The following is a 24,660-nucleotide window of genomic DNA, read 5'->3' as shown; positions in this document are numbered from 1 at the left end:
GTACAGTCACTAGGGTACAGAAAAATCTGTGCACGTTGGGTACCTAGATTACTGACATGAGAAATTAGAATGCTGAGGAAGGATGTGTGCGAGGGTATCATGAAGACCTTTACTGAAGAATGGAAACAGTGTTTCGATGGTGTCATTAAACAGGACGAAACATGGTTGTTTTTGTCCAAACCTGAGAGCAAAACCCAATCCATGGAGTGGCGTCATCCGGGTTCCCCTCGGAAGAAGAAACGAAGACTTTCACAAACAGCAGGCTGAAAGGTAATGGCCTCCTTCTTCTGGGATCAGTGTGGTGCCACATTTTCATTGACTTTTTGGAACCTGGCTACACAATTAACCAGGCCCATCTCTGTTTGTCATTGGACAAGCTGTGACATAACATCAAGACCCACAGACAACAGCTTCAGGGTCAGCTCATAAGACTACACCATGACAATGCCAAACCCACTACAACCCTTATGACGCAGGAGAAAATCAGGAAAATGTGTTGGAAAATCGTTCCTCATCCTCCCTACAGTCTGGACTTGGCTCTATCTGATTTTTACCTCTTTGGTCATTGAAGGCCCACCTGCGTGGTAAAACATTTGATAGTGAGAAAGACCTTATTGCCTGTGTCAAGCGATGGCGTAAAAGTCAATCCCCAGAATTTTACCAAAGTGCATTTACATCATGGAAAGAATGTTGGGCCAGATGTGTTACAGCTGATGGAGACTGCATTGAGTAGGCTCAATGTATAGCTAAATGTTCCAAGTATCCAGTTTCATGTTCCAAGTATGTTCACAAAAAATTTCATTCTCCTCCTGCAAAAAATAATAAAAATTAGAGATGACTGTGCAAAACTTTCTGAATGTACTTTGTGTAATTCTGATAGTTACTGTTTCCCACTAAAGTGCAGTCACAGCATTCATCTCTAGACCAGATACCAATACTATCTCAGCTTCAGAGTCTTCCTCCTGAAAATCAATTATCCTACTTGTTATACTGGTTGCCACATCCTGAAGGGATGAATTTTGAAAGTAGTGTTAGAACAGATATATTTAGTTGGAGATCACTGATAAGTGCCAAGAAACATAACACACATGAAATGTAACCCTGTGGCTACTCACCTGTTTACATGACACCCGTCACATTCAAAATTATGAAATTTTAGCAAGTACTGAAACAAAATGACTCAATAATGTTGTGTGTCCTTCAGTTTCTTAGTTTAATAAGCCATATAACCATAGCATTCACTATTGTAAATTTTCCATGCAGTAGATTGTAATTTTAAGGTAGGATTTAATTGAATTAATCATAGGTACTCGAAATAACAAGGTGACACTGGTTTGAAATAAGGTGGTGATACTGGTTAGCATTAACTGTCACTACATTGGACCAAAAGGACTTTTCAACACAACTTATGTTTAAAAATTCTGCTTTCATGTACATGAATAATGAAATCAGTTGTATGTAGCTTGCCTTGTCCTTGTGAGAAACAGTGAAGTTGAGAATGTGGTGCAAAAATACTGCTACAAATTCTCCATGTTTTTTTATTAATTAGAAAGAACAGACTGCAAAATGTCTACCTTTGAGAAGCATTCTTGAAGCAAGGTGGTGTAGTTCTTTCAACATCATGTTTAGCCTGAAGAAGTATTGGATCCACAACTGCAATTTGCAGGAGACAACTTAATGCAGAAGTGCTAATTACTAACTCCTTCCATAGATTGGATCATTGCTAGCACAAATATTTAATGTCTTGCAGAGCACATCAGTACATGACCTCATTCAAACACTGCTGGCAGGCTTCTTCCCTCTGTTCAGTCTGTCTGCGGTACACTTTGTTAGACATAAAAAGGTGTTCACAAAATGGAAACAACAAGGTACACCTGCCAACCCTATCTCAATGATGCACACTGGTTCAACTAACTATGCACATTTCCTTGTAGAAAAGACATTCACAAAACAGAACAAAAAGGAAAAAAAAAAAAACTTGGTCATACTCAGGTCTGTTCGCTTCTTAATTTCTTTAGCAGTAATCTTTTCATAATAATAAATATAACATGCTCAGCAAGTGCTCAGATTTCACAACAGTTGTATTAAATCCGCATATAACACAGAAATCAAAAGTTATTTCTCACAAATTCTTTTACAGTGGTTTAATAATATGTCTTTCCCCTATATGTATTTATAGCTACCATCACAACCACAAATGAGTGGTCATGGAGAAAAATGTGTCAGTGACGGACAGGGATGTATTCACAATTTTCTAGAAACTAGCTACTGAGCTGGATTTTTCCAGAAAGTTCCAAAATCTTTGAAGATAAATGTAGCAGATAATTATAATAACTTTATAGCACCATTCCAATAATGTGGTGTTAACTTAAATGAATCTTGATTTTCAAGTGCCAAGTTGTATGTCACATGCTAACAAGTTGGATCACCTCGAAATTTGCTCATATATAATCTGAACAATAAAACATTGTAACACAATATACAATAAAAATTAAATTTATTACTAAACTAAGTAACTTTTGGTTGTGAAATGTTCTATTTAAATAATACTATTTTATCACATCACTGATTAATTAATTTAGTATACACAACAATACACATTTAATGGAATATACATCTGTATATATCTGACAGGGAGAGTGGTCCTCATGTCACAATATGCGATATGTTCCAACCCAGGTAATGCCAGGTATTGCAGCTAGTTACCATGAAATAACCATCACTGTCCAAGATTGACAGCATACCACATGAATGTAACAGTAACACTGTTCCATTGAAAACCTACCTACATAACAAATGACATTTTAATATCATGTAGGAGGAAACATGACAATTACCTCCCAATTTCTTTACTGCCAGTGTTTCCAAAGGTTTCTGAGAAAGCAATGTATAGGGAAGTAGTAGAACATCTCAATGGACATTTGCTCTGAAACTCACAATGTGGTTTCAATAAAGGAGTATCCAGAGAAAAAACAATTTATTTCTTTATGTGTGAGGCACTATCATGGCTAAATGACAGACTGTGGACAGTAGATATTTTCTTGGATTTAACAAAAACTTTTGTATACTTTTGGATGATTTGAAGTATTATTGGATTAGGGGAAAATCCGAACAATGGCTCACTTCGTATCTGGAAAGTAGGAAGTGTAAACAAACAGATAAGTAGTTTGAACATGACTGGGACATAAAGTGGGGGTTTCCACAGGGTTATGTTCTGCATGTGTTGTGTTTCTTATACTTATCAATGCTCTGCAACTAAACATGATGGATGCCTAAAATTTTTTTTTCTTTGAAAATGATAAAAGTATTATTGTGAGATATATAAAATGTAAAATGAATGACGAGCTAATAGAATCGTCAGTAACATTAGCACATAGCATTTGCAGAGCTGATTAACACTTAATGACAACCAATTACAATGTGTACAGTTCCTGACATGGAACTCTTGTAAAAGCAAAATTTTATTGGTCTCAGGTCAAACTTCAGTGAAGTCAACCATTTCTAGTTCTTAGAACTGAGGGTTGATGGAAGGCTGTCTTGGAAGTATCACATTAAAGCTATTGTGCAGAGACTGAAGGCTGCTATCTTCACTATCGACATCCATGTCTATACTCACAAGCCACCTTATGGCATGTGGTGGAGGGTACTTTGTGTCCCTCTTTCCCTGTTCCAGTCACATAAGCATCAAGGAAAGAATGATTGCAGGTAAGCCTCGGTATGGACTCGTATCTGTCTAATTCTGTCTCCGTGGTCTTTTTGCAAGATATATGTAGGAGGAAGCATTATAAGGTTGACTCTTCTAGGAATGTACGTTCTTGGAACTGTAACAGTAGACCATAACGTAATGCAGAATGCTTCTCTTGCAACATCTGCCAATGGACTTGGCTGAGCATTCCCATGACAATTTTGCACATACTAAATGGTAATGAAAAATGTTTGGATCTTCTCTATTTCCTCTATCAGTCCTATCTGGTACGGACTCCACAGTGAGGAGCAATATTCAAATATTGGTCAAATGAGTGTTTTGAATGTTACTTCTATTGTTGATGAACTACATATCCTGAGGATTCTTCCAATGAATCTCAGCTCAGCATCTGACTTGCTTGTGATTGATTTTAAGTGTTTGTTCCACTTCAAATCGCTCCATATGCATATTCCTAGATATTTATGGAAATAACTGCTTCCAGTGATTGTCTTGTAATTTTATAATCATACAATAAAAGGTCTTGCTGTGTATGTACTCACAATATATTACATTTGTTTATGTTGAGGGTTAATTGCCACTCCCTGCACCAAGTGACTTCCTGCAATGCGATACAAGTTTATAGTGTCACAATTTTTCTGTATAGAACAGAATGGTCTCCACTGTCTCTGACACTTGAAGGCTTGTTTATTTTGCTTACTTTCACACTGTTGTCTCATATAGAGAGATTCTGAGGAAACTATGTGCACTTACCAAGGATGTTCTTGGTTGAGAAAAGGGCAATCAGACTGATCTGTGATGTCAGTTTCTGAGTTTCATGTAGGCCATTGTTCAGGTTTCTTGAAGTTATACTTCTTCCATCCCTATACATATATCGCACCATGGGCATTGTTATTCGAAATATTCACTCATTTACAAGAAACTGCAAGTTTCATTCAATGAACAATAGATGTAAAAATGATAAACACTTTGATAACACTTCCTTCAGCATTGTACAGAAAGGTGTGCACTTTTCAGCAGCTTTCATTGTCATTAGGCTTCCAGCAGAAGAGAAAAGATTGTGTGATAAATCACAATCACTCAAGCCCAAGCTGAAAGGTTTCCTTGAAGCACACTCATTTTATTCTATACAGGAATTTCTCACAATAATCAAGAACCTTTCTCCCGCAATGTGTTATCTGTTTGTATGCTCTCTCACAATTTCTTTTCATTTTTATTAATTCTGCTGTTTTTAAATTTTCTAGCCAGCATTCTGTAAACTATGTACTAACTCATACTATGACCAAGTAGCTGTCACTTGCTTGATCTTACAGAATCTGATAGATAAATGAAATAAATAAACAAAATATATTTAAAAAAAAGAAAACAGATGGATTTGGTGGACTGACAAACACAAAGTCCCAATATGAAAAGTAACAAAAATCAGTGTGATGGATTTGTCTGTTAGTCTCGTATTGGGCAATGATCCAAAACACATTTCTTTAAAAGGTGAAAGTCTGGAAGCAGTACATTCTCAAAGAAATAAAGATAATCAATTTCTCTCATTACAGATCTGCCCCATTCCTTTCAGTTTTTTTTTTTTTTTTTTTTGAGTAAGTATTCTGTTTCACAATAGACACACACTTTTCCAGTAAAACTATGTGGAAAACTTCTCAGTTTTACTTCTGTAAGGGCTCCTCTATAAGGAAGGCCATATAATTGCTTAAAAATGAAGTCCACACAGAACTAAAAATGAACAGAGATGTCCTATCATTACTTTCCTTGATCTAGCAAAACCATTTAGTTCGTGCTATTCATATAATCTATATGGGGGTGGGAATACTGGTATTTGTGCCACACTTCTTGAAAAACAGAAAATCCCCAATAAAACAACTATGACAATGTGAATTAGAATAGAGTGCTGAGTAACAGACAGATACTTTACAGCCTACTTTTAAGTGTGTTTGTCTTCCACTCAGTGCCTTCTCTATGTGGTGAGTAACACAGGGTCAATTATGAAAAGGATAGATTGCTACTCACCGTAAAGGTGAACACTTAGTTGCACATAGGTACAATGGAAAGAAGTTATACACAAAGCTTTTGGTCAAAACCTTGTTTAGAACAGAAAGAAAAACACACACACATCCACATTTCATCCATACATGACCATTACTTCCATCTGCTTTAGCTGGACTGAAACTGTTGCATTGAATGAATGCAACAATCATGAGTGGGACAGGGAAAGGCGACAGATAGCAGAATATGGTGGAGGGAGAGAAGAGTGCTGTCTACGGACAGCATGCAGGGACTACCAAACTCAGGCAGCATCTGGAGGTTGTGGGGTTGGGTCGTGGGGATGAGGGGGTGGGTGATGAGAAGGGGAAGTGGAAAAGAAGAGGAGCAGAGAAGGGTGCATTGCCAGACAGTGAGTACAATAAGCCTGAAGGGACCTGAACTGGGGGGATGTTAAAGGACAGGGGAGGCAGAAACTGTTGGGTGGAGGGTGTGGGAATGGCAGGTTATTGTAGTCGAAGCTGGGATAACTTTTGGAGTGGAGAATGTGTTGTAAGGATAACTCCCATCTGTGCAGCTCATACAAGGTAGCAGTGGAGGGGAGGACCAGATGGTCCAGGTTGTGAATCAGCCATTGAAATCAAGCAGGTTATATTCAGCTGCATGATGTGCCACTGGGGAGGGGGTCCACTTTGCTCTTGGTCAAAGTTTGATTGTGGTCATTCATCCTATTAGACAACTGTTTGATATTCAACCAATATAAAAAGTTGTGCAATGATTACCAGGACTGAGCAGGCCTTGCACTTGGGTCTTCCACAAGGAAATTTCTGAAACTGAATCCTTTGCTCTCCAGGATCTGGAAGAGCATTCCAGACACCACCTCCATAAGTTATTCAACTTGTTACCTTAGTGATGATGATGTTTGGTTTGAGACCTGACAGCCTTTGTTGGCAGGAGTAATTGGAGAACTATCTACCACCAAAGTATTATATACCGGGTGATTCCGTGGTTATGTTACAAACTTTCAGGGATGCTGGAGGAGGAGAAATGTATCAAATTGAGGTAAGAGACTCTGGTCTGGAAACAACTGCATCAAAAGTTATAAGCCAAAATTGTTCTGACAGGGGACCTCTTCTACTGCAAACTCTTTGCTTCCCATATTTTAAGGGCAGTACTATGAATCAAAACAACAAAAAAACTTCCAGGAAATACGAGCTCTAAAGTACATACCTTAAGAGCTATGAGGACTTGTTCATCTTTGCTACTGTGAAACACATCTCTTCTACTAAACAAGGTTCATAGTTCTTAAGGTACGCACTTAAGAGCCCACATTTAATGGACACTTTTTCTTGTTTTAGTTCATATTACCTCCTCCAAAAATAAGGAAAGCAAAGAGCTAGCAGTAGGAGAGGTTCACTATCAAGGCATTAGAACAATTTTTCCTTATAACTTTCGACTCTGTCGTTTCTGGACCAAAGTCCTTTACCTCGAATTGAAATATTTACCCGTCTCCAGCATTCCTGAGAGTTTATAACAACTTTATGGATCCACTCTATAGTGCAAAACAGCATAGTGTTGGTGGAAGTCATAGTTTGACAGTATTCTTTTAGTTATATATTTCCTCGTCGAGTGTGAATTCTGACTCGGAAATATGAGAACATTTCAGGTAGCCAAATGTATCATGCAGTGTCATTCACCATCAAGGATATTATCTTCCAGTACAATAACTACAATTCGAAGCAGTACTAAAATGACAAAAAGTTAAACAAAATCAACCAGAGAGGGAAAAGGTTAAGCTACTGTCAAGATATACTCATAAAGCAGAAATTGCTATCTGCATTAGACTCTTCATAACTCAATCATGTTTGCTCTCTCGTAATGAAGTAAGTGTAGTGTCTTGGAGAAGTTTATAATACAATGACACAAAAACAGCATTTTCACTATGTTTTGCTAAGTAGAACCCCAAGGCATCTTAAATTAGATCACATACAGAATGCAATCACAGCACCTACTAAATATCATTTCAAAGCTTTGGCTATAGTTCCAAGACACAGATAGTCATAGGTCAGTATAATATTGGCTAAGATCATGATTAATATTGTCATATAGAAGAAGGTGTAATTACATGAATGACGAATACTAATTTCACTTAACGAAAGTTTATTCAGCACTTGCGCATACAAGAGTGTGGAGCGAACTGACTCCAGCCAGAACACTTACAGTATATATACAGTTACAGAACATTCAGTACAATGATTCTTCACATTTGTGGATACTTCTAGAATGTACTCGAACTGAATACAGTTCAGGTGAGTTTTGAACTCACAACCCTCCATGCAACTGTCTAGTATCACAACCACTACACCACGGTGACTGTGCAACTCAGATTCTTCTGCGACATTGCTCCCTCCTTAAGAGAACAGCATCTCAGTGTTATGTCCTCTTAGTCCGGGATCAAGTCATCGGTCCTGCATATTCCAATTCCCTATGACTGATGTTCGCCCTGGCAGAACTTCCTTTGCCGCTATGCTCTTCATCACCTTTCTGCTTGTTGGCTGCCGCTGGAGCTTCAAATTTACCCTGGTTTGCAGAATCCTTATAGGGCTTCATTTGAAGGATGTGGACCGTATCTCTGATCTTTCGTCATCTTGCGTCAGGGTCGAAATCTTCAACTTCATAAGAACCAACAAACAACTGTTTTACAACCTCATAAGGTCCAAAGTAGCGCCTGAGGAGATTCTCAGAGAGACCAACCTTCCAAACAGGAGTGAAGATTCAAACGAGGTCACCAGGCTGGTAGACAACAGGGCGGTGGCTCGCGTCATACCTTTGGCGATCGTTTTCTTGAGCCTGCAGCATGCAGAGTCAAGCTAATTGCCAAGCTTCCTCACCTCTGGTTAACACCTGGCTGATGTAGTTATCATCCACATCATCAGGATATAACAGAAACACAGTGTCCATTGTTGTAGCCGCCTCACGATCATGCACCAGGAAAAATGGCGTAAATGCTGTGGTGTCTAGTTTGGTGGTGTTGTACGCAAATGTCATGAAAGGTAGCACCTCATCCCAGTTGCTCTGCTCAACATTAACAAACATTGATAGCACGTTGGCCAAGGTCTTATTAAGGCATTCAGTAAGCCCGTTAGTTTGTGGATGGTAGGCAGTTGCCACTTTATGGGTAATGTTGCACCGACAGTTTATCTCTGTCACAAGATTCGACTGAAAAACTTTCCCTCGATCCGTAATTAACAACCTTGGGGCACCGTGTTTTTAATACAATGTCTTTCATGATGAATTTGGCTAGATAGTCAGTGTAAACAATAATCCATCTATTGCCACTAGCAGACATTCGAAATCATCTAAGGAGGTCAATCCCAACACGCTGGAAAGGTGTTTTGGCTTGTGGAATTGGTATGAGTCAGCCAGGTGGTTTCTGAGGAACTGCCTTTATCCTCTGGCACTCTCGACAGTGCGACAGATAGTGATGGACACTCCTAAATAAACCTGGCCAGAAAAATCTCTTGCAGATCCTATCGTATGTCTCAATAAATCCTAAATGTTCAGCCTCAGGTGTGTCATGGAATTTCTGTAGAACATTTAAGCGCATGTGTTTAGGAATCACTGGTAGCCACCTCTTTCCAAATGGATCAAAGTTTTTCTTGCAAAGTAATCCATTAACTACCTCAAACTGTCCTTTCACATCCTCTGCCCGATTTAAGGCAAGCATAATTTGAGATATCTTGGCATCCTTTTTCTGCTCAGCAGAGAGATCGTGGAGTGCAGTGAGACAGTCACTATCTTCATCAAAGTCTTGATGGTTTTTCACAGGGTTTCTTTAGTGACAGGCGGCATCTTGGTGTTTTCTTCCATTTTTGTACATTATGGTAATGTCATACTCTTGAAGATGTAGTGCCCACCTGGCGAGTCATCCTGTTGGATCCTTAAGACCTGTCAACCAACAAAATGAATTATGGTCTGTAACAACTGTGAATGGCCTTCCATAGAGATACTGTCAACAGCTGCACATGGCCCAGACCACAGCAAGACATTCTCTTTCTGTAGGTGAGTAGTTTCTCCCAGCTTTTGTAAGTGTCCTCTTTTTCATCCGAAATTTGCACCACAACAGCACTGATCCCATACTCACTGGCATCTGTGTGTAGTTCTGTAGGTGCTCTCTCATCATACAGACCAAGTACAGGGTTAGTCGTCAGAGCTTTACACAGCACATCGAAAGAATCTTCTGGAGCACCACCCCAGATAAATTTAGCATCAGCTGTTAACAACTCTTGGAGTGGTCTGGCTTTGATATAAAAGTCATTGATAAAACGACAGTAATAAGAACATAATCCGAGGAAGCTTCTCACATCTCTAATACCTTTAGGAATAGGAAATTCCATTATAGATCTCACCTTTTCTGGTTCTGGCCGCACACCTTCATTTGACACAAGGTGTCCAAGTATTTCGATCTCTTTTGCTCCAAAAAGACACTTTCTTGGATTAAGTTTCAGGCGGCCTGGTTGGAGACACTTAAGTATGGCCCTCAATCTTTTTACGTGCTCATCAAATGTCTCTGACAACACTATAATGTCATCTAAATAAAAAAGACACATCATCCATTTCAGGTGCCTCAGAAGATTATCCCTCATCCATTCAAAAGCTGCTGGTGCATTACACAAACCAAACAGCATTACCTTAAACTCATACAGGCCCACAGGGGTGACGAATGCAGTTTCCTCACAATCAAGTATTTAAGAAGAAATTAAAAGAATTTCTGAATGACAACTCCTTCTACTCCATAGAGGAATTTTTAGATATAAATTAAAAAAAAAAAAAATATTAAAAAAAATAAAAAAAATAATGAAAACAAAAAAACACAAAAAAATAAAGTTGTTATATTAACTTAAGTATGTTGTTAAATTAACCTAATTATGTCATGTATTGGAAAATTCGACTCGTTCCACATCATTACGAAATATCGTATTCATGATCCATGGAACTAGTATTAATCTAATCTAATCTAATCTAATCAGCCTCATCTACTTCGGTTTGCCAGTATCCCAAGTACATGTACATGGTTGAGAAAAACTTAGCCCCCTTCAGACAATCTAGTGTATCGTAAATTTGTGGAAGGGGGTAAACGTCCTTTTCAGTTATCTTATTAGGCTTCCTGTAATCAACGCAAAAGTGCCACCTGCCATCCTTCTTCCTGACCAGAACCACTGGTGATGACCACGGGGTCTGTGAAGGCTGAATGATGACATTCTTCATCATTTTCTCTACCTCGTCACAAATTATTCAACGTTTGGTTGCTGACACACGGTATGCTCTCTGGCTTATTGGTTGATGATCTCCAGTGCTAATCCAGTGCTTCACCATCAGTTTGTTTAATTTGCTCTTCACCTGTGGATTGAAGCATTCAGAGAACTCTTGAAGAATGGCAAGTAGCTTCTTCTGTCATTCCTTATTGAGATCTGGTGATAATCAAGCTAGAAGATCTTGTCTCATAGTGGTAGTGCAAATTTGCCCACAGACTTGGCATGGGAGGTTTCTATGATGCTCAGCTGTTCGGCAATTAACGGCTCAGCGTGTGCTATGCACATGCATCTTAGAAGGATCTGTGGTTCTCAGCGACAGTTAACTATCCACAATTCTTAAACAAGATGACAGAGGCTGGAATGACCAAATTATTTTTCAGTGGTATGCTTCTCTTACATTCCACTACAAGATCCATGGGTTGATGCATTGCATGACACATGACAGTTACCTTTCTAGTGCTGACTGCAGGAATGATCACTTCGTGCAGTACACATAGTCTCCACACACACACATCTCCTGTCCACAGTATGTCATCTTGTCTAGCATAATCATCGAGTGACCACAATCTATAATCACCTGAGAAGCTTTCAAACAGTCCCATCCGAGAATGATGTCATGGCTACACTCTTGTAAGATGATGAATTTTAAGGGCTGTGTATGGCCACTTATATCCACACAAATTACACATCTTCCTGTAGGTTTTACATATTTCCCATTAGCCACCTTCAGCAGAGATGTTTTGTTGTCGATGAATACAGTTTTCTGCAACTGGTGATGCTACTTCTCCGAAATGACTGAATATGATGCTCCAGAGTCCACAAGAGCTTGGGCTGGTCAGCCACCCATGAGGATATCGACATAGTTTCCTATCATTTTTGTAGTGATCAACTGTGGAGGATTTTTCTCTTTGGTGGCGTCATCTCCAAGGAAGGTCACACCCTTTAGTTTTCCAGGTTGCGGCGGCTATGTGATCGGCTGGGGCTTCTAAACGGTGATGGAGACTTTGATCGGCGTCATGGGGAGTCTCCTCTCCAGCGGCTAGCTTGTGGCAGTGGTGACCTACATCGTCCTGCACCCACAAATTCTTGTTCATCTTCATCGTCCTGGAGTTGGCGTCGGCTAAGATCGATCTGCTGTCTTCTGGTGCGGGCGTCATCAAATACCTGCCACCTTTCTCAACAATAGTGAGCCACATGTCCCAGTCGTCCGCAATGGAAACATACTAGTTGGTTATCCTTGGTCCTCCAGACGTCAGTCTTCCTTGGTGCCCAAACAGGTTCTTCATGCGGCGATGTAGGAACATAATTTTGCCTGGGTCTCGACTTTTTCACCATTTTAAAGGGAAATGTAGGACAAGAGATTGGGTTCAATGTCTGTTCCACTTCCTCCCTTATGACCTCGTGGAGCATCTCGGTTTTTTGCTCGCCATGCAATCTAAATGCCTTCTGAACTTCCTCTCTCACCATCTGATGATGAACACTTTTGAAATCAGTTCCTTCCTCCAACACAGACAATGATACGATGTTTGGAAGCCATTCAAACTTCTTGCATGTAATTCTTTTTTGATGCATTGTCTCAATATGCTGTCACCTTTTTATGAAGTCATCTGTTGTCGAAACCTCCGTCAGGAGTAGGGCTTCATACATGTCCTCAGCAACACCCTTCATGAGATGTGCAACCTTGTCTTCCTCCTCCATCCTAGGATCCACTATTTTACACAGCTCCATGACGTCTTGAATGTAGGATGCTGTAGTTTCTCATGGACACTGTGCCCTACACTTTAATTTATCTTGCACTTCTGTCGTTGTGTGTCACTGAAATACTTGCGCATTTCCACCTGCAATACTTCCGAGCTTGTGAACTTCTCCTTGTTATTCTCATACGATTGCTTGGCAGTGCCCTCCAAGTAGAAAAATATGTTAGCCAAACACATGGTGTCATCCAATTTGTTAAATTTGGCTATACACTCATATACCTTCAGCCACTTGTTTGGACCTTGGCCATCATCAGCAGAGAACTTGGGAGGCTGTCTCATATGGTGGCACACAGTTGCTGTCATTGTAATGGCCTCTTCTTCTTCTGTCTCCATTAGAATGCAATCTGTTGAATATGGCTCAAACTTGGGTTTCTCGCTACGTAAACGGCAACTCTGCCGTGGCCTGATGGATGCCACTGTGTCGTCGATAATGTGCGCTATCACAAGTTCCAATACCCAGCGCCTCCACCAGAATAATGTCACATAGAAGGAGGTGTAATTAGATGAATGATGAACACTAACTTCACTTAACAAAGGTTTATTCAGCACTTGCACATACAAGAGCGCGGGGCGAACTGCCTCTGGCCAGAACACATACGGTATATACACAGTTACAGAACATTGCAGTACAACGACTCTTGACATTTGTCAATACTTCTAGAATGAACTCGAATCAAGTACAGAAATTAAAATTTTACAGTTTAGGTGAGTTTTGAACTCACAACCCTCTATGCAACAGTGTAGTATCATAATCATTAAACCACAATGACTGTGCTACTCAGCTTCATCTGCAACAATCTTTGATCTTAAACACATGAGAAAGCCAACAATGTCTGCAAGACATTTGTCTGCAGAGGTTGTAGCTTACAAAGGAGTTGCAGTTTCCCAGCAAACCACGTATCAAAGATTCAGAGCGCTTGGTTTCTCTCACTCAACACAGAGCAGAAATTAGCCCATTTATTTTGAAGTCAGAATAGTAAAGCTGACTCAAGCATAAGTGAATGAAGAAATGTGCTCTTCATAGAAAAATTCTACTTCAAGTTGCAATAATATTCACATCACACACCTGTCTGGGTCTTCATTTGTTGTTAGGCGTATTTTAACACCCACATGTATAAAGATGAAGCACTGCAACCACTTATGTGACATTTCATTTGTGCAGTTAGTTGGCAGTTCCTCTACATGGAAGACAATGCCCATTACCATTAAGCGGCTCTCATATACGAATTTCTCAATGGTCAATGATGCGCAAAAAGATAGTGTAAAGATGACACATTAAGTTCCAGACAGGCACAATTAAACATAACATAAGCTTTCAGCCACACCCTTCATCAGAAAAAGAAAGAGAAACATACACCATTCATTCACACAAGCAAACACACCTCACTCACACATGATCGCCAACTCTGGAAGCTCAGACCACAATGCAGCTATCATATGGAATGGAAGTAGCATTCTGGAGGGGCAGGGAAGGGGAAGGGATAGCAGTGTAAGGGTGGGGGGCGGGGGTGGGGTGGGGGGGTGGGGGAAGAGGACCACTGTCTGACGGAGTTTGCAGGGGTTAGACTGCCAACAGATGCAGCATCAGGAGGTGGTGCGGCAGGCAGGTGGGGAAAACAGAGCAAAAAAGGAGAGGAGCAAGGAAAGATGGGTGGGTGCATTGGCAGGGGGTAGCAAACAAACAATGTGGGAGACAAGAATGGGGAGGAAGTGACAGGACGTAAGGGATGGAAACAGTTGGATGGGGGGTATGGGGACAGTATGTTACCATAGGTTGAGGCTGGAATAATTCGGGAGCAGAGAATGTGTTGTAAGGGTAATGCCCATCTGCACGGTAACATGTCCAAATCTTAATTCTATAGGATACTAGTGGGTTGCTTTCAGGAGCTGAACAACAGCCGAGTAGCCACAATTAAGACCTTTTTCAGATATTTACACAGCTTTTTCTCATGAATGGCATTCTCAACATAACTCTTGAACCATTCCAGAACACATATCACATCAATACAAACCACAAGTGTTCTTTCTTTCTCTCTTATTTAAATTAGTGTTTTCTCATAGAGAAACAAATAGCAATGTTTTTAACACTTTGGCATGCCAAATGCCTGTTTCTTGTTTTGCAACACTTCAAAATTATGCTTGAATCTCTCAGTTATGCTTAAATTTGGACACTGTAGCTTCACCAAATCGAAAGACATAAATACTGACTTCAGTGAGTCTAGTATTCTCACAGTCACTTGTCTTGAATATTAGCCAATTATTTTTATCAGTTTTAAAATTGTTTTTCTGACTGGATTATTCATTGTATACTTTCTAATCCTAAGCTATGACAAATTGCTTTCTGAACAGATTATTCATCGTATACTTTCTATCCCTAAGCAATGACATAACTAAGTGCTGTTTTATGATGAATATTACAAAACTCCTTTGTAAACCATTCAAAAATAGTATACACAGTCATTTACAATGAACAAAAGCTCTACACTTGGTTAAATGACACAGTCTTTCAGGTGATCTTTTACAGCCATCTGTGTACTTCCAATCACCAGTATTCATATTGTGGACTTTAAATAAAATTGGTGTTCTTTTGAGAGACATTAGTATTAGTATTGAGAAAACACAGAAAAACAGCATATTTTGAAGATGTTTTCTATGTTTGAGGTTCATTCAAAAATAAGAATCATATGAAACTAAAACAATGAAACAAACAGTAGAAAGTAATCAAATGATGCCAAGACAGGGTGTATACGTGGACAAGGAAAAAAAATTCCCGGGTTTCCCGATTAAAAAAATACACTTTTTTCCACGTAAAGTGATAGTATTCTCTCCCACGGCAAATTAACAACTCATCAATCCTTTGAATGGTTAACATTTCATACACTGGCGTAGACCTTCCAGCCGCCACTTTAGAAAACAAAACCCAGCAAAAAAGAAAAGGTCCTGGAAAGATCTCTGATGTGCAGCAACATGTACACTGAATATTTTCATAATTACGAAAGTATAAATTCGAATTTCACCAAATACAGCACGATAGTTTCCAAAGCACTGAAATAGAGATTGCGATGCCCTTTTGTAAGCGAATCATTGCTCATGCCACGTCATCTCGCCTGCCATGACAGCAGATATTCAGAGGATAGGAAATACGATGTTGTCAGCCACTAGCAACATCACTTACGAAGAGTGGACCCACAAATGAGAAAAGTTAAGGGTTTAAATTAATAAATATAGTGTGGCTACAAGAAAAGCTAAGCTTTCACATACAACTTTGATCTCAAATATTAATGCGCTACAACAGAAGCTACGCTTTCACATGTGATATTGGTCTTTTTTTTTTTTGCGTGTTTTACACTTTAAAATACTTCACACAAATGTGCCAGTAAAATATAAATATCTAGTCTTCTGGGCTCCCTACTCCTCAAAGTGTTAAGTTTCAAATGAGATACAAACGATCTGTAATTTAAAAAATTCATTGCACATTCTCACACGTAACATAATTCATCTTGCATAAAAGGAAATTTACTTTGAAAGTAATGCTATTCAAATCACCATTCACCATATTTTCCCAACACCTGTCACAGATAGGTTCATTTCGGTTGTTGCCAGAGAGAGCCCGAAAACAAGCCTTATTGCACATGCGCAGCTATGATGGCGTAGAAAACCCGTATGTTCATATGTATAAAGCATTAAATGATCTTACATTACTTCATAAAAGAAACAGAACATCAGAGGATATTCCAACAGCTTTGGAATTTTGTAAACCATACTAAAATGTATAATTCAGCTTGAAGTGCACATTCGTATGTCCACATTCACAATGAAGTAGGTCCAAACCTCATATTAAGCTTTTCAGTGTGGTTTTCGGGATGTAAATGTCTTGAAGCACCAGAACTGTACTATCTCATGTATGGTTCTTTATTATGGTAAAATTCCAAACATGCCAGAAGATGAAAACGTGGAAATTCAGCGAACAATGGGAAATTTCTTTAGCAAACTGATGAAAGAAACTTCATTGTTCTGGAAGGCGATTATTGCTTGATTTCCCAAAACGTGAAAATAAAATAAAATCAGGAAACTGAAACTGACAATATATTTCAGCCTTCCATAACTATGTGAATGTATTTTAACTCACTTGATTGATAGCTCCAGAAAATTTTTAACTCACTTGATTGATAGCTCCAGAAAATTTTTTCCAGTTAGCATCTGGGTTCAAGTAGCCAGAAGCAAGAGAAGGTACTGCTCACATGTGACTGAACTGTGCATGCGCATAAGCCCACTGGCCTCTGCTCAAATGAATCTAATGTAAACAGATGTGACATCACACTCAGCAGAAGTAGTTTGCTGTTACAAAGTATAGCATAGTATTTCCCTAAGGCCTTTGACGTATTTTGCTATCGGCAGATGCTTGTGTGTGCATGGTACTTTGTTGTTGTAAACGGTGTATTTCTTTTGCAACTAAAGTTTTATATTGTTTTTTTTTTCTAGTTTACATTTTATTGCTCCAGTATTATTTTGCAGTAGTGGGATACAATATTGTTCTTTATTAGAGTATCAGTTTTTACCAGTCAAAATTACAAAAATTTAACTGAAAATTAAAACCATGAAAAATTCCCGGGTTTTTCCCAGTTTTCTCCCAGATAAAAAATTTCCCAATTTTTCCCAGATTTCCCTGCAAGACCACAAATGATAAGAGACACTATGTACAGAGCTACTTCCAGGAGTATAATTATGACAGCGAAACACAGAACAGGAAAGGAGTTAAAAGTAAAACAAACAAATGAGCAAAATCTAGGACAAGCAGATGCAACCTGTAGATGGACACTGAAGAAAGAAAAAGGAAGAACAGAGAAAGATCAAGGAGAATCAACAGCAAACAATGATATAATGAAAAGTGATGAATAATGTACACTTCTCCCATCATGTTTTAAACTATCGTATTTCCACATTTTCTTATTAGAGTCAAAAGGCAAAACTTATTTTCCAAACGAATAAATATCGGCTCCTAATATACTATCAATGTTAGGTACCTGTGATGGAGGCTCTATTGAGCAAAAAAAGACAGGGTCCGGCACAATGGTGTCTATTCCAAAGCTTTCATTCACAGTGACTTTATTCCTTAAAGACAGAGCCTTTCTAGCTCTTTCAGCAATGGCATGTGATGATGTCAGAAAATCTCCTGTTACTGTACTCTGAAGAAACAGAAAAATTAATGTTAAACTAAATAAATAAGACCTAAATATGTCACACAGCATATTCCAACACTATTAAAACTTTAATCTCACCTTCAGACCTGAAACAGCAGCAATATTTCCATTTGTTACTTCATTAACTTCAGTAGTTTCATCTGCATAGACAACCATTAGTTTCCCAGTATTCTCCGTCAGTTTTTGCTGAATATTATAAATCTTTTGATTCTGAAGAGACAAGAATAATTGTGGTCATCAATGTGAACAGAAATTCACTCACCTCTAGAACAACTAAAATTGTTTCTTATGCATTTCAGGAGGAAGGAGAAATGTTTAAACCACTCCCTGTGCTTACTGCACTTAATTGTGTAGCCAAAGGTCTCTTGTGGGGGAAAAAAAAGAAAACAGTGGCATCTGAGATTTGGGAGGTCAATGGTCAATGTCACTGATTAGCTGTATCTTTGCCATCACACATTATATAAAACTAGCTATTATCCATAGCTGCACTCGCATGTCAGTAGTTTTGTTACGATGAGTAAATGGTGAGTAAGTAAGCTACTGTATGAGAAATAACATCAGCTGCCCTCATGTGTGTACCCGTTTGGCTAAGTACAACTCATGGTGTGTTGACCTCCCCTCTCCCCCAAAATGCATGATAACATAGTATGCACAGTGTCACAACTGAGCAATGCATGCAGAAGGGTAGTGTACATTATGCAACAAATTTACATGATTTATATTTCCTAATGAATATTTTTAATCTCCACATCAAATTTCATCAGAATTGGTTCAGCAACTAAGTCATGAATACATAGCTGACAGTTAGTTTCCAGTTAATAATATTAATATGGAAGTATGGGTTAAACATGTTGAGGATTGTATAACCATTGTAACCACAACATCGAATTGTATTGCATGGAACATATAAACCAATAAAAGCATTTGCACAAATATGATAAAGTTCGCAAGTCACAGAGTAAATATTTGTAACCTAATTCACATCACATTCTTCCAGTCAGTAAATGTCTTGTACGACACACTTTCATAAGTAGCCTATACTCTTCTTCATTTATCAACCTATCTCCAAACCAAATTTCATCTAAAACAGTTCAGTGGATTTGTCAAGAGAAGGTAACAGGCAAACACATTTTCGCACTTACAATACAGTACTAGTATGGATATGGATTTTTATCCCAAAATTGTTGATATAACTGCTTACTGACATTTATCAGTTCTGAAATGCCTCACATGAAAATTCTGGAGGACTGCCGATCAATGTAGCTGATATGGCATACTGTATGAATAAAATGCCTGATACGTGAATATAATTACATATTTAAAACCTACCAGGTAAAACTGGCCTATATACCTCTGAAAGCAAAAACAGTTACACAATTACAAATTCACTGTCCAGCACTAAGATTCAGGCAGCAATCGATTCTCTTATTTTAGATACTAAATAAAGATGGCAAGAAAAAAAGCTTACTAAAATCATTTACAACAAATGTATTCTTTTCAGCAAGTAGCAGGGGCAGTAACCCATCAGAAAGCAACATTACACCAGCATGCCACATTCATAGGCTACATTTTTTCTCCTGATCATGTCCACTAGGACCCCAGTGGTGATAAATAAACTCCTGCAGAACCAGTACTTCAATGTCCAGTTTTCATTTCAACCAGCTACCATTGACTTACTGGACAGATCATCTACTGATAAATATCATGCTGCCTTTCCACAACTGGACTCACTTCAGACTGTCTGTGCATATGCTGTTTACCATCCTCTGCTGTGGATTAGATTTTATATATTACTTGAATTGCACAGACTTGTACATTGCTGCCTGCTATCAGATGATGCACTGTTACTGCTTGTATTTGCATTTTGTGTGACATCAAGCAGATCATTAAACAGTAGCAGAGTATTAACACAGCAGTCAGATAACTCTGGACACAAATATCATTGCAGCAAGTTATTGACATCTAACAGCTCTCCCAAAATTTTATGGCGCTATTTCTATCCTTCTTGATTATGTCCCTGCAATTACTCAATAGGACTGTAGTTATGTGACCACCAGAGCCAGGTGAACATCTTCACACGCAGTAACTGTGCCTAAAACCAGTCTTACGCATTCAGGAAATAATGAGCTGGTGCACTGTCTAATCAAATATATTGATTTGCAACTTGTATTGTGTGTGAAAGAAATGAGTGCACATGACATGCTGGTAGGTTTCAGAATCACATGAAGAATGGTGGCATGAACACCAATCCACAGCTGATCTCAAATAAACTTTCCCCACTCTTGGTCTGAAGTGCATCTTGGGTTATGATGCCGCCATCAACTTGCAACAACACTAAACACAGCTCACCGGTCCAGGTACAGTTTCTCACAACTCAAAATTCCAATGGTTAAGTTTCTTCATTGATGGTAATGTCGACTTCACTAACCCACAGTGAAACAGTGGCTCTAGAAAGTGCAATTGCTTGTACGTTGTTGTCTTGAATACATTTGACGCATTTTGGACTGTCTGATGGGACTGAAGCTCCAGCCAGTGACTTATCCTATGATATTCCACCAGAGACAGGACTAACCAGCTGTCCACACAAATGAATGTTCACTTCCAGACTGTGGTCAAGACTGCCCAGTGGAAGTACACATTTCATTTCACTCAGTTCAATGGCTGCTTCACAACGAGTGCCATCTTGCTGGCCCCTCCTCTCTTTGAATTATGTAGATGGGAGTTTTCCTTGCAATGCATCCTTAGGTCCCATAATCTCTCTGGCCTCATCTTCCAATAGCCACTGCCCCACACCAACTTCCACCTCTGCCCATCACCCCTAACTTCACCATCCTGCTCCCACACTTCCTCCTTCTGCCTCTGTTCTGTCTCCTCCACCCAATCCATTCCCCCACAACACCATGTGCTGTTTACAGCTACCCTCTCCCCCCAAACTGTGTGTGTGTGTGTGTGTGTGTGTGTGTGTGTGTGTGAGTGAGTGAGTGAGTGAGTGAGAGAGAGAGAGAGAGAGAGAGGGGGGGAGGGAGGGAGGGAGAGAGTTTTGTTCATCTTATGTTATGTTTACTGCAGAAGAGCTTACAGCATGATCAACAACAAAGCTATTATAATCAAGATGGCATAAGAAGATCCCCAACAGCTTGCAGCACCGTTGACAGCTTTGAACTACAAAGCACTAGCAACTGCAGATGAAAACAGTAGCCATCTACAGAGCTATGACAACTCTGAAGCATTGCCACAGAGACATTTACAGAATAGTATCATTTATCTGGTTGAGATACGCATACGAAGCAAGCGTGCCCAGCATACTGCAACTGTCAAGGATCAACTTTGCTGACTCAACTATAGTGATATGGCACAGGAAATTCTCTCAGGTTTCATTGCGAAAGCAGTTCTGCCAAGCAACAGCAATTATTCATGAAACTGTTTCCTAAAATTCATAATCCAGTCTTAGACTAAGAAGCTGTTTCTCATTATTGGTACTAGAGATAACAATACAGAAAACCTGAAATCCAGAAGATGTAAGTTTATAATTTTATAACTGAAAGTGGTTTATCTTTACACCACATACCTTGGATATTTTTCCTGAATATATTCGAGCAAAGGTTAATGTCTTTTTTTGATCATTGTGGACAATTTTGAATACTCTTGCACATAAATTGTCTTGGAAAGCTTTGGCTAAATGAGTATTTCGTTTCTCAGGTGATGGAAGAAAATTAATAACTGCATTCATCAGAGGTTGAACACCCATGTTTTTGTATGCACTTCCACATAAAATGGGTACTCCTTTCTGCAACAATAATTCAAAGTTGAAATAGTTGTGAAATAAAGAGAAAAACAAAAATGTTTATTTAATAGTTAAAAATTAACGTCTGTGACTATATTACTGTACTTGCCGTGGCACTAGGAGTGGAAGGGTGGTGGGCCCATCATGCTCGCTGCCTTTTACCTCTGCAAAAGATCCCCTGTACTTACTTGATAGCAGGCCAAGGAGACGTAAGGCCATATTGGAGGGACAGTAAGGAGGAAAATTACCCACCCTATCTAGCAATGAATTAGGAATCCCCCTGGGTGAAGATTAGTGCTCTACCCACTAGACCACCAGGGCCACGAAAGTCTACTTACCATATATCACTGGACTATTTAAACACAGAAAAATAAGAGTGAGTACGTACTTTCGGAATATTGGATTCCTGAGATTTCACCAAAGAGAGAGGAAACGTATACAGTAAACGGAATTGTGGAAGGATAATGCAGAAAAATCAGTTAGTGAGTTTGAAGATGACTCAGCAGAAGAAGAGGAGAAAGAAATTCATAATGAAACACAAAATAGAAGAAGACTTCTGAAAATGTAAGAAGTCAGATGTAGGAGACAGACCAATCAACAAGTAAGAGGTTATGCAAATGGAGATTCACAATACAAATGTTTGCAAGGTAAAAAAGTAAGAAAAGGATACCTAAAAGCCCATATTGTTGGCACACGCATAAATTATTGTGTTGCAGAGCACGGTGAGTGGAAAGTTACTGTGTGTTGCCAGCATAGACACTTGTATATATTCATTAAACCCTCCTGCTAAAATAGTACTCATCATGCTGGCACATAAATCTGAGCAAACTGGTTGAGAAGCGAAACCTTATTCACTTGCTGCAGAACATGTACAAAACAACAGATGTAGTGTCTGCTGTTACTGCTTTGGGCCCTGGCTATCCCCTACACCACAGCCACCAACCATACAGTCATGTACCACATGCTGCCTGCTTATAACTCATTCTCTGGAGATCACACAAACACAATCTCCATTAAATATGTTGGGTTGCTTACAATTGAACCTCTAGCAGCTGCTATAGTACCCAGTGGCACCAACATCACTGCCAGATGTGCAAGCTTTGCCGCAGATGACGTCATGGCTCTGCACTTAATCACATCCACGAGTCATAGGCCTCCGCTGACATCCCTCTGCTGGGAGAGTATTTCTGCCCAACTGCTCTGCAGCCAGTCTTAGCTCATGACGTGCCTAGTAGTTCCTCGATTCCAGTTACCTCACTGAGCAGTCTTCACTTCCGGCTTACATCAACCACATCTAGAGGCTCCTCATTTGGAGTTCTCATCACCGAGCCAATGAGGAGTCTCTCACTGCAACATCCACAGACTATGGCCCCCACAGACCAAACCACCCTTGAGCACCATACACTCAGTGTCACCAACAGCTTCACAGGATTTGGCTCACCATGGCCAACAGCCTCACAGAGTTTGGCTCTGCATCACCAACAGTTTCCCAGATTTTGGACTTCGCCATCCTAGAGCACTCTATGCTTGCCACCTCACTCAAGGACTCTCAGCCCACATAAAGCAGTGCAACTCATGTCTCTAGAAATGGTGCTGTAATAGTCTGACCATTGGAGTTTGAATCAGTTAATACAATTCATGTCTCTAGAAACCATGCAATTATATTCTGTTTGTTGAACTTAATAAACATACAACTATTCCTTGTAACCTGGGCACTTCAATTGTAGCATATTCCTTCCTCTCAGTCATGAACACTAAAAATGACAGTGAGCATAACTGGCTTCAGGATTACGTCCAATAAGTGACTGGTGTCCAAATCATCAAATCCTTTGTGCTTGCCCAGAGTAGTCGTCCATAGGTACACACTGATAAGGAGTTTTGCTGAGTTCTGCTGTATACATGTGCTCTTCTTAATGCCTGCTGTCATCTTTCAGTATGGCACTACAGCCCTTAGACATACCAATGCAGCTCCTGCTTCACTTCCAGTATTTACAAAATGGCACTGAGCTATGAGGGATGCAAACCCACCCGGATGTTGCCCTCAGCCCAGCAGTGATGCTACCTTGGGAATCCAACAAGATTTGGAATCACAGCCTGTCTCTTTCATATGGGTGAAACTGTATTTCAGTGCCTCTATAATTCACAATGATGCTCAGCAACAAGCTTTGCTTCTCACTTACTCTGTCGTCCTACCTATAATGCTCTTTAGTTCCTCAATCCTGGTAAAGACCTTGTTACACTGTTCCACGGGTATTTAAGGTACCAATTCACTGTCAATTATGATACTTTTCATGCTCCTGCATTACACTCTCCTTTCTGAGGCACCTCCCTTGACGCCACTGGACTCGTTCCTCATCATGCCTGTGTGTTCACTTTTCTATGCCCAGGTGCACACTTCATAAAGCACATTGTCTGCAGCACCATTTCCTGGCTTCCTGTCAAGTCTGACTTCTTAGCCATATACCACCAGCACATCCACCACTAAAGCATCTGTCACCAGCCTACTTCCACCCGCCCTTCCATCACCAGCACCAGTGATGCCGGCAGCAGCACTACTGGCACGAGCGCCACTAACACCACTGCCACTGTCTCCAGTACCTGCAACTCCAGCAATTCTGGCTCCATTGCCTCCAGACCTATTGCTGATACCCTGTTCACATCTCTAGCACCTTCATCACTCTCCCAGGGATCTTCCCTTCTGAATGTGGGTCATGAACCACCTGAGTATAGCACATTCGGCACTCCTGGTCTCTTTGTGCTGGATACTTCTCCAGGGCCTCGTGGTATGGATAGTGAGGATGATGGTTCTGTGATAGTAGTCTCCAACCATCCCACCGCATTCCAGAAATGGCACCATGTACCTTCTCTCACTCCTTCAGCTGCTGTCTCCAGTATCTCATGGCACACT

General features: G+C 39.8%; 1 protein-coding gene across 6 annotated transcripts in view; it reads right to left on the bottom strand.

Annotated features, from left to right (window-relative positions):
• The window catches only part of LOC124601449 (ribosome-releasing factor 2, mitochondrial), a 225,640-nt gene that overhangs the window by 96,442 nt on the left and 104,538 nt on the right, over positions 1 to 24,660 (bottom strand). For all 6 annotated transcript variants that reach the window (XM_047136246.1, XM_047136248.1, XM_047136249.1 and 3 more), the window contains 3 exons: positions 21,537 to 21,755; positions 18,047 to 18,178; positions 17,792 to 17,953 (listed from right to left, as the gene is read on the bottom strand). In XM_047136246.1, the coding sequence (XP_046992202.1) occupies positions 17,792 to 17,953; positions 18,047 to 18,178; positions 21,537 to 21,755 (513 nt within the window). The remainder of the gene's footprint in view (positions 1 to 17,791; positions 17,954 to 18,046; positions 18,179 to 21,536; positions 21,756 to 24,660) is intronic.

This window comes from Schistocerca americana, chromosome 1 (assembly GCF_021461395.2).
Source record: "Schistocerca americana isolate TAMUIC-IGC-003095 chromosome 1, iqSchAmer2.1, whole genome shotgun sequence".
Classification (NCBI taxonomy): Eukaryota; Metazoa; Arthropoda; class Insecta; order Orthoptera; family Acrididae; genus Schistocerca; species Schistocerca americana.
Note: the sequence above shows the minus strand (reverse complement) of the source record. Positions and strands in the feature narration are given on the sequence as shown.